Genomic DNA, 14,106 nt, shown 5'->3' with positions numbered 1-14,106 from the left:
CACACACACACACACACACACACACACACTCCTCAAATATAGAAAAAGAGAGAAAACAAAACAAGCTTTCACAGAATCAAAGACTAAACTGATCTGTAACCTGAGGCTTAGATCTGGGTGAAAACTGATGTTAATTAGGAAGCAGATGGTTCTGCAGGGCTGGATTGCAGAAATCCTAGTCACACTTTCCCTTTTATTGCATTTCCCGAGACACTGATTGATATAGGTAGGGAGGCCTTTCTAAGGCCCTTCTTCTGATGGTACTCTGTCTCCTAACTAAAAAAGATTGGTATCTAATCAAAACTATATATCCATTTCTCCACCCTTGGAAGCTATTCACCAAGATTCTGGTCCCCATCCTTATGTGCTCTTCGAGCTCTATATTGTCTGTTTAGGCAGATAGACTCAAAAACAAACAAACAACAACAACAACAAAAAAAGTGCTGCTGAGGCTCATGCTTGTAATCCTAGCTATACAGGAAGCTGAGATCTGAGGATCACAGTTCAAAGCCAGGTTGGGCAGCAAAGACTGAGACTTTTATCTCTAATTAACTACCAAAAAAATTCCAGAAGTAGAGCCATGGCTCAATTGATTCAGTGCTAGCCTTGAACAAAAAAGCTCAGGGTCAGCACCCAGGCCTTGAGTTCAAACCACAGGATGGGCAGCAAAAAAATAATAAGATAAAATAAAATAAAAATCCAAGTGCTGCAGAGAATAAGGAAGGAATTGAAAAGAAAAGAGAGGAGAGTACCATGTAAGGCAGTACAGTCTGCCTAACTATGGTACTTCTATCTATGATAGTAGCTTCATGGGGGTGAGACCTGTACAGTCAATCACATAAGACCCCATGATCAGACGACTCTGTGCTTGACTTACTGTTCTGCTCGTACTGTCTTGAAATCTTAATACTTGAACAAGGGGATCTTATGTTTCTAATTTTGTTTCTTTTTGATACTGAAGATTACACCCTATGGAGGGCTTTGCAGTCATTCTCTATGCCTCTAGTTCTCCTCCCCCTCCCCCCTCCTTTTCTTTTTGTTTGTTTTTTTGTTTTTTGTTTTGTCTATTATGGGGCTTGAACTCTGGGCCTGAGCCCTGTCCCTCAGCTCTTCAGTTCAAGGCTAGTGCTCTATCACTTGAGCCATTTCCAGTTTTCTGGTAGTTTATTGGAGATAAGAGTCTCACGGACTTTCTTTGCCCAGGCTAGCTTTGAACCACAATCCTCAGATCTCAACCTCCTGAGTAGCTAGGATTACAGGCATGAAACACTGGTACCCAGCTTAGTCACCCCACTTTTTTTTTTTTTTGCCAGTCCTGAGGCTTGAACTCAGGGTCTGGGCACTGTCCCTGAGCTTCTTTTGCTGAAAGCTAGCACTCTCCCACTTGATCCACAGTGCCACTTCTGGCTTTTTCTGGTTATGTGGTACTGAGGAATTGAACTCAGGGCTTCATTCTTGCTAGGCAAGCACTCTATCACTACAACACATTCCCAGTCCTTAGTCCCCCCCCCCCCTTTTTATTTTTAATTGTGAAAATACCGTACAGAGGGGTTACAATTACATGAGCAAGGTAATAAGTACATTTCTTATCAAGCATTGTTGCCTCCTCCTTTGATTCCCCTTCCCAGCCCTTCCGATCTCCCCACCCCTCACCCCACCTCCGTTCCTCCCTCGCCAAAGTTGTAAAGTTCGTTTTTCCACGTAATGTCTTGTACATCTCATTGTTGCAATGGGTCCACCTGTATCCCTATTTAAACAAGTTGTTTTTTCCCTTCCCCTCCACAAATTATACCAACATCAAATACAGTGAAAACAGGGGTTATAAGATTTCCCTAACTTTTCTTGGGCTGACCTTGAACTCCTAACGCTCTTAACTGATATTATAGTGATGCACCACTACACCAAAGTCACATTCTTTTGTGTGTATGTGTATGTGTGAGGGGGGGGGAAGGAGGGAGGGAGAGAGAGAGAGAGAGACGGTTGTGGGGCCTGAACTCTGGGCCTGGGCGCTGTCCCTCAGCTCTTTAGCTCAAGACTAGCACTCTACCACTTGAGCCACAGCACCACTTCCAGCTTTTTCTGCTTATGTGGTGCTTAGGAATCGAACCCAGGGCCTCATGGATGCAAGACAAGCACTCTACATTGAGCCACCTTCCCAGCCCAGTGTTTGGTAGTTTTTAATAGAGACAAGAATCTTGGGGCTAGGAAGGTGGCTCAGTGGTAGAGTGCTTGCCTTGCATGCCTGAGGCCCTGGGTTCGATTCCTCAGCACCACATAAGCAAAAAAGAAAAAAGTTGGAAGTGGCACTGTGGCTCAAGTGGTAGAGCGCTAGCCTTGAGCTGAAGAGTTGAGGGACAGTGCCCAGGCCCAGAGTTCAGGACCCATGACTGCACCCCCCCCCCCCAAAAAAAAAAAAGAATCTTATGGATTTTCCTGCCTAGGCTTGGCTTCAAACCTTGATCCTCAGATCCCCAGCCTCCTCACTTGCTAGGATTACATGTGTAATACATTGGTATCTAGCTTCACATTCTTGTTTTACATATAATTTTCCTGAAAATTACGTAGGATATTCTGTCCAAAACTTTAGGGAGAGGTCAACTACTTGAAAGTCTGTGAGAGAAATCTGTCCTGGGTATATTTTGCTATGTATCATATTAGTTAGAGGTTCAAGGAAGGAAATCAAACTATGTGAACTCCAGCTACAGACTAGATTCTGGTACTACTTCCCTAGGTAAATGGTGAGTCCAATGGTAACCAGTGTAGTCAGTCAACTATGTACAGACGTTAATCCCAAAGAAAATTCCTTATTTGAATGAGAAAAGCTAACATAGAGCCAGAGGAAGAGAGCACCACATCCAGAAGACCCAGAAAAAGTGGAAAGTGTTCTTTACCAGGAAAAATTTTTTCTAGAAACCTTTTCCCAACCTTCAGGTTTCAGAAAGAAAGAAAGACAGACAGAAAGAAAGAAAGAAAGAACAGGATCTGGTGGCTCACTTCTATAATTCTGACTACTCAGGAAGCTGAGATCTGAGGATTGAAAGTCAAAGCCAATGTAGGCAGGGAAGTGCATGAGACATTTTTTCTACTGGTCCTGGGGCTTGAGCTCTGGGCCTAGATTCTGTCTCTGAGCTATTTTTGTACTCTAGGCTAGTGCTCTATCACTTGAGCTACAGTTCCACTTCCAGCTTTTTGTTGTTAATTGGGAATAAGAATCTTATGGACTTTTCTGCCTAGGCTGGCTTTGAACCACAATCCTCAGATCTTGGCTTTCTGAGTAGCTAGGATTACAAGCATGAGCCACCTGGTACATGAGACTCTTGCCTCCAATTAACTATCAAAAAGATGGAAGTGGAGCTGTGGCTCAAGTGGTATAGCACCAGCCTTGAGCAAAAAAGCTCAGGGGACAGCACCAGGAACTGAGTTCAAGACTAGCACAAAAATGAATGAATAAGGGCTGGGAAGGTGGCTCAGTGGTAGAGTGCTTGTCTTGCATGCATGAGGCCCTGAGTTCAATTCCTCAGCACCACATAAGCAGAAAAAGCCGGAAGTGGCACTGCACTGTGGCTCAAGTGGTAGAGAGCTAGTCTTCAGCTGAAGAGTTGAGGGACAGTGCCCAGTCCCAGAGTTCAGGCCCCACAACTGACCAAAAAAAAAAAAAAAAAAGAATGAATAAGTAAAACAAGAGGAAGAAGAAAATTGGACTGAGATGAAATCCAACAAGATGAGATGAAAAGAGAAGTGGACAGGGTAAGAAAGAGCACCAACTACTTCAAAAAATGCAGGGACAAATGGAAGTATACATTAGAGATAGTAGAGAACAAAATCTTTATGGCAGAAAATTGAATTAATGTCAAGAAGAAAAACTCATGCTAAGAAACTGAATGAATTGGGAAAGACAGATGGAAATGAGAGAGAAGACAGCTAGGAAGAGAGAAGAATGGAGAACTGACATATGGATAATTTGTGCTCCGAAAGGAAGAATAAAGGCAAATGCCAGAAGTATGGTTAATCCTTAACTGATCAAGTTTCAAGTTCTTTGGGTGGCTGAACTTTTATTCAAACACTTATATATGTAGAAATATAAACAATATGGGGCTGGGAAGGTGGCTCAGTGGTAGAGCACTTGCCTTGCATGCCTGAGGCCTTGGGTTCGATTCCTCAGCACCACATAAGCAAAAAGAAAAAAGCCGGAAGTGGTGCTGTGGCTCAAGTGGTAGAGCGCTAGCCTTGAGCTGAAGAGCTGAGGGACAGCGCCCAGACCCAGAGTTTAGGCCCCACGACAGGAACCAAAAAAAAAAAAAAACAAAAACAAAAAAAGAAATATAAACAATATGTGTTCAATTTTTCCTTTTAGGTCCACTAATACCTCATTTACTGTTTTGCTTTTGTTGTTGTGCCAGTCCTGGGGCTTGATTTGGGGGCTTTGGGCCCTGTCCTTGAGCTTTTTTGCTCAAAACTAACACTCTACCACTTGAATCACAGCTCTACTTCCAGCATTTTTTTCCCCTTGCTGGTCCTGGGGCCTGAACTCAGGGCCTGGGCACTGTCCCTGAGCTTCTTTTCCTCAAAGATAGCAACCCTACTACTTGAGCCACAGCTTTACTTCCGGCTTTTTCTGATTATATGGTACTGAGGAATTGAACCCAGGGCTTCATGAGTGCTAGACAAGCAATCTACCACTAAGCCACATTCCCAGCCCAAACAATTTTTTTCCCTCGGTCATGGGGCTTGAACTCTGGGCTTGGGCGCTGTCCCTGGGCTCTTCAGCTCAAGGCCAGCACTCTACCACTTGAGCTACAGTGCCACTTCCGGTTTTCTGGTGGTTTATTAGAGACAGGAGTCTCACAGTCGTTCCTGCCCAGGCTGGCTTTGAACCACAATCCTCAGATCTCCGCCTCCTGAGTAGCTAGGATTACAGGCATGAGCCGCTGGCGCCCGGCACATTTTTTTTTTTAATAAATGGTTTTTAAATAAATGGTATCTTGGTTATATTAGTTATATGGGAAGGGTGAAAAATAATAGATATTCAACTTACCTACCCATCCCAGTAAACCATGTTCTACAGATCAAATGTAATTTAGTAAACCTCCCCCACCTTTGGGACAGTGACCGTACCCCTTGGGGTAGTTCTGGGGAAGGTCTTTATGTTCCTGAACCATTCTTTCCTGCAGTCACTTTGTAGCCATCTTGGAATCCAGGAAAGGTTGGATTCCAAGTTATTAACACCACTTGCCAGGTGTTAACTACTCACTGTAACAGAACTCTACCTGATCAATCCTGAGACAATGACAATCAGACTACCTGGAGCCATTTCTGAACCTGCTAGTGATTTGGGACTGTTAATTATGCATCCCTTCTTGCACCCCGCAGGTGCATATTCCCCTATTTAACTGAAGACCAATGTCTGTGTCCTTGGAGAAAGTGGAAGATGGCTGAAGGTAATCTGCTCTTTCTATGACATGTCTATGTCTAAGAATCCCTTTCTGTTCTGTATTTCTTTCCTAATAAACTTTCCTAATAAACTTTTTTTTGACTACATGCTTTACTTGAATTCTTCTTATGTTAGAAACAAGAACCAAGGTTCTTGTTAGATTCTTAGCTATGCTAAATTTCCAGTAATACTTTTGTCTTCTTTTGTATAGTGTTTCATGTATAATTGCCCCAAGCTGGAAACAACCCTAATATAAATTCTATTGTATCCTCCCCCAAATAGGGGGAAATCCTGATTCCAGAACCTCAGAAAATGATGCTATTTAGAAACAGGATAATTACAAGTAGTGTATTTTTTTTATATTTTTATTTTTGGTACTGGTCCTTGGGCACTGTCTCTATGCTTTTTTGCTCCAGGTTAGGGCTCTACCACTTGAATCACAGCTCCATTTCTGGCTTTTTTGATGATTTATTGGAGTTTCAGGGATTTTCCTGCCTGGGCTGGCTTCAAGCCATGGTCCTCAGATCTCAGCCTTCTGAGTAGCTAGGATTATAGGTATAAGCTACCAATGCCCAGTTGTGCAATACATTTTGCTTACAAAACTTACTAGAGTGCAGACCCCCAATCTGGAGTCATTAAGGAAGGAAACTTGAGCACAAATATGCATCAAGGGAAGATGGCCATGTGATCACTGAGGCAGAAGGAAGGATACAAATCAAGGATTGTATGCCCAGCATTGCCAGCACCCCCTGAAGCTACAAAGGGAAAAAGAAGGCTTCAACTTTAAACATTTCAGAGGTAAGTATGGCTCTGCCAACACCTTGATTTAGGACTTTGCCTGCTAGAAGTAGAAGATAAATTACTGTGGTTTTAACTCATCTAGTTTTTGATATGTTGTTAAGGCATCCCATAGGAAAGCAATTTGAACCTAATATCTGTCAACAGGTGAATCTAAAATAAACTGTGGGACAGTCATACAGTGGAGTACTTTGTGAGTGACTCTAAAAGACCTCTGCTTTGGGCTGCGAAGGTGGCTCAGTGGTAGAGCGCTTGCCTTGCATGCCTGAGGCCCTGGGTTCGATTCCTCAGCACCACATAAGCAAAAAGAAAAAAAGCCGGAAATGGCGCTGTGGCTCAAGTGGTAGAGCTCTAGCCTTGAACTGAAGAGCTGAGGGACAGTGCTCAGGCCCAGAGTTCAGGCCCCACGACCGGACGCCCCCCCCCCCCAAAAAAAAGACCTCTGCTGAATGAAAGAAGTCAGTCTTCAGAGGCTACATCCTCTATGAGTCCATTTATGTGACATTCTGTTCAAGATAAATCTAAAGGGAAGGAAAACATCAGCATTTGGTAGAGTTAAGGTTTCTGGACTGCAAAGGGAGAGGACGAGGGAAATGTTTGGAGTCATGGGACTGCTCTGTAAACTGATTATGGTGGTCACTATCGTGTTAAAACTAACAATTTCTGGGTGCTGGTGGCTCACACCTATAATCCTAGCTACTGGGGAGGCTGAGATCTGAGGATCAAGGTTCAAAGCCAGCCCAGGCAACAGGGTCTGTGAGACTCTTATCTCTCATTAACCACCAGACAACCAGAAGTGGAGCTCTGGTTCAAGTGGTAGAGTGCTAGAGTTCAAGCCCATGACCAATCAAAAAAACAAAACAACAACAAAAAGCCCAAACAAACCAAAAACACATACACATTATATTCAAATAACTTTCCTTTAAGAGATACTTTCAGGGCTGGGAATGTAGCGGCTTAGCGGTAGAGTGCTTGCCTAACATGGGTTCGATTCCTCAGTATCACATAAACAGAAAAAGCCAGAAGTGGTGCTGTGGCTCAAGTGGTAGAGTGCTAGCCTTGTGCAAAAGAAGCTCACGGACAGTGCCCAGTCCTGAGTTCAAGTCCCTGGACTGGTAGAGAGAGAGAGAGAGAGAGAGAGACTTTCAAAAGAAATTTCCAATCATAATTTCTGACAGAAAGATTACTTTGTTAGTGCTCTGCCACATCAACCTTCATGTCCTATGGGTCTCTTTCTCCATCTACAAAAGAAGAGGTTCTGCTAGAGCAGTGGTTTTCATTCTCCTCCTCCTTCTCTTTGTAGTTCTTTTTTCTCTTTTCTCTCTTTCTTTCTTTCTTTCTCTCTCTCTTTCGTTCTTTCTCTCTTTTTTTCTTCCCTCCCTCCCTCCATCCGTCCCTCCCTCCCTCTCTCCCTCCCTTCCTCTCTTTCTTCCTTCCTTCCTTCCTTCCTTCCTTCCTTCCTTCCTTCCTTCCTTCCTTCCTTCCTTCCTTCTTTCTTTCTTTTCTTTCTTTTTTTTTGTCTGGGACTGGGCCCTGAAGTCAGAGCCTAGGCCCTGTCCCTAAGCTTGCTTTGCTCAAGGCTAGAGCTCTCCCACAGTTCCAATTCTGAATTTGTTTTAGTACCCTTCCTGGGTTGGCTTCAAACCTTGAATGGAAGTCCTGGGATCTCAGCCTCCTGAATAACTAGGATTATAGGTATGAGCCACCAGTTCCTGGCTCTCTTTGTAGTTCTTTTGTGAGGACAGGAGTAGGGAGGGGTGGGATGGTTATGGACAAAAGAGCTTCTGGACTTCATTGGGCCCTGAACTCTCAAGTCAGATTCAACCTGAGCAACTGTTTTCTCTCATATATTTTTTCTGTTGTTGTTTAAAAACCTATGGATTAAAACAGCTAGACCCAAACTAGAACCTCAGGTATATGGGTTGCAGAGCTCAGACCTGTAATCCTAGCTACTCAAGAGGCTGAGAACTTAGGATCACATTTCAAAGCCAGCCTGGGCAGAAAAGCCTATAACACTCTTATCTCCAATTAACCACTGGAAAAAGCCAGAAGTGGAGCTATAGCTCAAGGGGTAGAGTAATAGCCTTGAATAAAAGAGCTCATGGAAAATGACCATGTCCTGAGTTTAAGCCCCAGTGTTATATGGGATCTCAAGAAACAATCTTGAGAAACAGAGAAGCCATAATTTGAGAGGTCAAATTGGGAGTCTTTATTGGAAAGCTGGCAACTGCAGGTGGACTCAAAGACCTGCAGCCCAGAATTATGTTAACACAAAGCTTTTAAAGGCAAAAACTGCATGATTGGGATAGGGAACAGTCAGGGGCAAGCATTCTCTGGAGTATAAATTTCCTAGGGCTAAACAACATGACATCTGCATATTGTCCACAGCAGAGCTCTCCTAGCTCTCCTGGAGCTAAACAACATGATGCATCTACAATTCAAAGAATGACTTCTCTTACTTCTAGGCTTTTGGAGCTGGATGAAAAGCCTCTATCTCCCAGCAAGGCACCAGGATGGCTATGAGGACAAGGCATGTTACTTAGACCCAGTATCCTTATTTCACCAGGACCCATATACACCCACAAAAAAGATGAGAGGGGCTACTTGTGGGGCTTACTCATCTAGCCCATTACCAAATGCTTCCACAGATACTGTGGTTAACAAGGCCAAGGGGCTGGCTCTGGTGGTCAGGGATTCTAAACAAGACATTTCGAGATAGTTAATTCAAGGCGATCTCTGAAAAAATTCTCCATTATGGCCTCTTCTGATACAGTATGAAAGCACCTTAAACTATTTGTTTTTACACATTGGCTGATATTTTTGGAAGAGTATGTTATAAACAACCAAGAACTATGCACAGAGGGGAAAAATGTCATTATGAGGGTAAATATGACTATGCTGACCCTCCTACCCTGTAACCAGTAGAGCCAAAGAGTTATTTTTGTGCTTTATTCTGATGTAGATTCAGGTATTGTGCTAAGGAAGTTACCTTATAGCTCAGTGATAGAAGGTCTGTGATTGCTTTGACAGGAAACAAAGGTTTTGAGAGGCCTCTCTCTCAATGGAAGGAGATGTCAAAAGTCACAGGGCTAGGTAATAGCTCCAGCCTTTCACTCCAAGACCCATGTCAGGGCTGCTTTTAGCACATGTCCTGTGAAAGAAACTAATGTCCCTTTTTGCAGAAGCTGGTGAAAACATCTCAAGACCTATCTGTCAAAGCTTAAAAAAGATTTTAAGCTTTATAGATGAAATAGGTGTTTTGTTTTTTTTTTTTTTTTTGGTCGGTTGTGGGGCCTGAACTCTGGGCCTGGGCACTATTCCCCAGTCCTTCAGCTGTAGACCAGCGCTCTACCACTTGAGCCTCAGCCCCACTTCCGGCTTTTTCTGCTTATGTGGTGCTGAGGAATCGAACCAAGGACCTCATGCATTCAAGGCAAGCACTCTACCACTGAGCTGCCTTCCCAGCCCCGGTTTTTGTTTTTGTTTTTGATTGGTCATGGGGCTTGAACTCAGGGCCTCGGTGCTGTTCCTGAGCTCTTTTGTTCAATGCTAGCACTCTACCAGTTGACCTATAGCATCACTTTTGTTTTTTAGTGATCAGTTGGAGATAAGTCTCATGGACTTTCCTGCCTGAGCTGGCTTTGAACTGTGATCATGTCTCAGCCTCCTAGAAGCTAGAATTATAGGCATGAGCCACCAGTGCCTGGCTTAGAAACAGTTTTAAACTTAGAAATAGTTTAAAATATTGACCGGCACCGGTGCCTCATGTCTGTAATTCTAGCTACTCAGGAGACTGAGATCTGAGGATCATAGTTCAAAGCCAACCAGGGCAGGGAAGTACGAAAGACTCATCTCCAATAAACTACCAAAAAGCCAGAAGTAAAGCTGTGAATCAAGTGATAGAACACTAGCCTTGAGCAAAAGAAACTCAAGGACAGAGTCCAGGCCTTGAGTTCAAGCCTCAGGACCAGCAATACATTAAAAAAATATATATTAGGAAACCAGAGTTGGGCTACAGTGGTTGAGGTGGAGGAAAGGGTAGCTTGAGGCTGGCTCCCCCCAGAGATCAAGAACCTCATCAGAAGATTTGAAGGTCATTTATTCAACTGGAGATTCCATCATCTGACATTGGCCTGGGTTAGCCAGCCTGAGGCAGGGCTCAGGATTCCACTTGGTACTACAGTCAGATCCATGTAATCTGGGCATCATTGCCCTCACCCCCACCCAGTAGGTCTCAGCAGCCTGATCTCCCCTTACCAGGTAAGAAAACATTTCACATTGTTACATTCATTGAATTTTATTTTTCTCAGGATTTACTGCATGCATTTAAAAGCTCCCAAGCCTCTCCCCCAGCCCCCTCCCTCTTTTTTCCCCATCTACAAGCAAAGTTCGAGTTCAATTCATAGATGTAGATGTCTGGGGCGGGCTAGAGGACATCGTCAATTAGCAGTCTTTTTCATAGACGCTGGGAATCAAACCCCTCCGGGAGTTGACTATGCGCACAGTGTTCTTATTAAACAGCCTGAACTCATAATAGATAAGTTGCTCCCAAAAGCCATCGTTGGGCCGGATGACCGGGCGGCACAATTTGGTCCAGGTATGGGCGTCCAGCAGGGACATAGAATGATATTTCATGAGGTATGCCATGCAGAGTGAAGGTGAGCGGCTCACTCCTGCAGCGCAATGTAGCAGTGTACGGCCAAATTTCAATTCTACGTTATGGATGTGATCAGCAACTGGGTCAAAAAACGTATAGAGGTAGGCCGTGGGGCTATCTTCTATGGGTATCTGTACATACCGAATGTTGTCGAACATGGTATTCACCACTTCCTTTGTGGCATTGATCACTGATGTGATGCGATTGCTAGACAGTACTTGTTGGTTATTGGCAGCGGCACCATTACTGATATAAAGGGTACTTGTTATTTGGGAGAGGTCCTGGCTGGTGACCTCTTGTACAGCCTGAGATGCAAGAGGACTCGAAAGTGTTGTCATCGATGCGGTGGGCTCAGCAGTTTCTTGGCACGAAGTTCTGGGTTGTGCTCTTGCTAGCAACTTCCGGAAAGCAACCGTGCTGGGAGGCCTCAAGCAAGGGTCTAAGCGGCTGCAGGACCAAGAACTGATAATTACCCTCCCCTCTGTGACGCCATCACGCGCCATCACGCTGCCGTCACAATCCTCAAGCGCCCTTCTCTGGTTTAACAGTTTCCAAGGCAACTGCAGCTAGAAACGGATAAATTTGCCCTTCCCCCTTTCCCCTTCTCTCCCCTCCTGTCTCTCTAACTCACCTCTTTTCTCCTCTTCTTTCCCCTCTTCTCTACTTTCTCCCTCTCTCCTTTCTCTCCCCCCCTCCTATCTTCTCTCACCTCTCTTCATCCATCCTCTCTCTTCTTTCCTTCCCTTTTCCGCCTCCCTTCTCTCTCCTTCCTTCTTTATGTATCTACCAATGTACCTATGAATATATATGTATGTATGTTTCTATTTAACTGCCCTTTTTTTCTTTTTTTGGTGTCAGTACTAGATCTTGAACTCAGGGCTTGGGTGCTGTCCCTGAGCTTTTGTGTTCAAAGCTAGGGTTCTAATTACTAAGAACCACATCTCCACTTCCAGCCTTTTTGGTGATTAAAAGTGTTTGGAAAAATGGAAGAGAAAGGCAAAGGAAAAAGCCAGAGTCCATTCTCAACAGTCTGGGACTGTTTATTGAGGTACAACAGTAAGGAGCCCAGCCTTCCCACCCCATCCCCCCACCCCGCGAAGCTGAGCTTAGGGGATGGGGGGGTGAATCAGGGGTTTTATAGAGTCTGAGCGCGGGGACAAGGGTTACTTGAGTTTAGTGTAAGGGAAGAAGATTACTGTAGACACGGGCAAAGACTAGGGTAAGCATTTCCTCATTCAAGGTCTCAAGCTTTTTTTTTCGTCAGTCATGGGGCTTGAACTCTGGCCTAGGGTGCTCTCCCTTCACTCTTCAGCTCAAGGCGAGCGTTCTACCGCTTGAGCCACAGCACCACTTCTGGTTTTCTAGTGGTTTATTGGAGATAAGAGTTTCATGGACTTTTCTGCCGGGGCTGGCTTTGAACTGTGATCCTCAGATCTCAGCCTCCTGAGTAGCTAGGATTACAGGCGTGAGCCACCGGGGCTCGGCTTCTCCAGCTTTTTTTATTTTGGGGAGGGGGAGGGGGTCCGGTCGTGGAGCCTGAACTCTGGGCCTGGGCGCTGTCCCTCAGCTCTTCAGCTCAAGGCTAGCGCTCTACCACTTGAGCCACAGCGCCACTTCCGGCTTTTTTTCTTTTTTGCTTATGTGGTGCTGAGGAATCGAACCCAGGGCCTCAGGCATCGAAGGCAAGCGCTCTACCACTGAGCCACCTTCCCAGCCCCTCCAGGTTTTTTTAATGTTCAAACAGCTTTACATCTGTTTTGCCTAGAAGGTTTGACCTTCACTGGGTTCAGTTCTCTCTTCCAACCTCTTTAACACTTTCCTGGCCTCACAGCTCGGCCTCAGAGCCTTACAGGCTAGGCCCACAATAGAATGTTTATACCCAGGCTCAGATGGGATTGCCTTGCCTGTTTAAAGCACATCCATGCACACCTGGGGTAATAGGGTGTGTGTGGGGGGGGGGCGGGGGGGGGGGGGGGCGGGAGGAGTCGATCCTTCAAACTGGAGATGAGTCTCACTTACTTTCCTGCTTGGGCTGGCTTTGAACTGTGATTCTCAGATCTTAGCCTACTGAGTAGCTGGGATTATAGGTGTTAGCTTGTAATCATATTTTAAGCTGAAACAGTTGGCTCCTATGATAACCCTACAAAACTTAGAGAAAAGGGTTTTACTGAGCTTAGTAGGCTGACATAATATTTTGTTGATTGTAACCATAGAATTATGTTCCTGCTTACAGACACACCAGAGCTGATTATAAAGGAACACTGATTTATAGCCTTTATCTATCCTGAGGTTGGCTTGTACTGGACATTTGTGACTAATTTAGCTGTGTCACAGTCCATTTATATATACAGCCCAAATGATTTATCATTCAATTCTACCTTATTACCTGAAACAACAACTCAAATGATCTTGTCTACTTTCTTCCCAACGAATGCACACATGCTTTGTAAACTACAAGTCACTTCAACTACAACAAAAAATGTCTCCTTAGTGATATTAAACATTTTATTTATTTATTTATTGTTGGTCCTGGGGCTTGAACTCTGGGCCTGGGCACTGTCCCTCAGCTCTTCAGCTCAAGGCCAGCTCTCTACCACTTGAGCCACAGTGCCACTTCTGGTTTTCTGGTGGGTTATTGGAGATAGAGTCTCAGGGACTTTGCTGCCTGGGCTGGCTTTGAACTATGATCCTCAGATCTCAACCTCCTGAGTAGCTAGGATTATAGGCGTGAGCCACCGGAACCTGGCTGATGCTAAACACTGTGAGACTAGCTAATTCTATATTGTATATGGGCCAAAATTTACTTAAATGTTTTTATTGTTATTATAAAGGTGATGTACAGAGGGGTTACAGTTAACATAGTCAGGTAAAGAGTACATTACTTTTTGGACGTCACTGCTTCCCTGGCTCTTCCAGTTTTTCCCTCCCTCAAAATTCATTTTTTTTTTCCCAGTTCTGAGGCTTGTACTCTGGACCTGAACACTGTCCCTGAGCTTCTTTTGCTCAAGGCTAGCACTCTACCACTTGAGCCACAGTGCCACTTCTGGCTTTTTCTGAGTAGTCTATTGGAGATGAGAGTCTCATGGACTTTCCAGCCCAGGTTGTCTTTGAACCACTCTCCTCAGATCTCAGCCTCCTGAGTAGCTAGGATTACAGGTGTGAGCCATGGGCTCACTTGCTCAAAATTGATTTTTGAAATGCTATTTGACACTTGTATTTC

At 44.5% G+C, this 14,106-nt stretch overlaps 1 protein-coding gene across 1 annotated transcript; it reads right to left on the bottom strand.

Moving 5' to 3' along the window:
- Positions 1 to 10,672: 10,672 nt before the first annotated feature.
- Dusp21 (dual specificity phosphatase 21) lies at positions 10,673 to 11,224 on the bottom strand. Its single transcript, XM_042683646.1, has one exon. The coding sequence runs from the start codon at positions 11,222 to 11,224 to the stop codon at positions 10,673 to 10,675; it is 552 nt and encodes a 183-aa protein (XP_042539580.1).
- Between the last annotated feature and the right edge of the window lie 2,882 nt (positions 11,225 to 14,106).

Source organism: Dipodomys spectabilis, unplaced genomic scaffold (assembly GCF_019054845.1).
Source record: "Dipodomys spectabilis isolate Male_0828 unplaced genomic scaffold, ASM1905484v1 ptg000082l, whole genome shotgun sequence".
Taxonomy (NCBI): domain Eukaryota; kingdom Metazoa; phylum Chordata; class Mammalia; order Rodentia; family Heteromyidae; genus Dipodomys; species Dipodomys spectabilis.
This window is presented reverse-complemented; position numbering and strand designations above follow the sequence as displayed.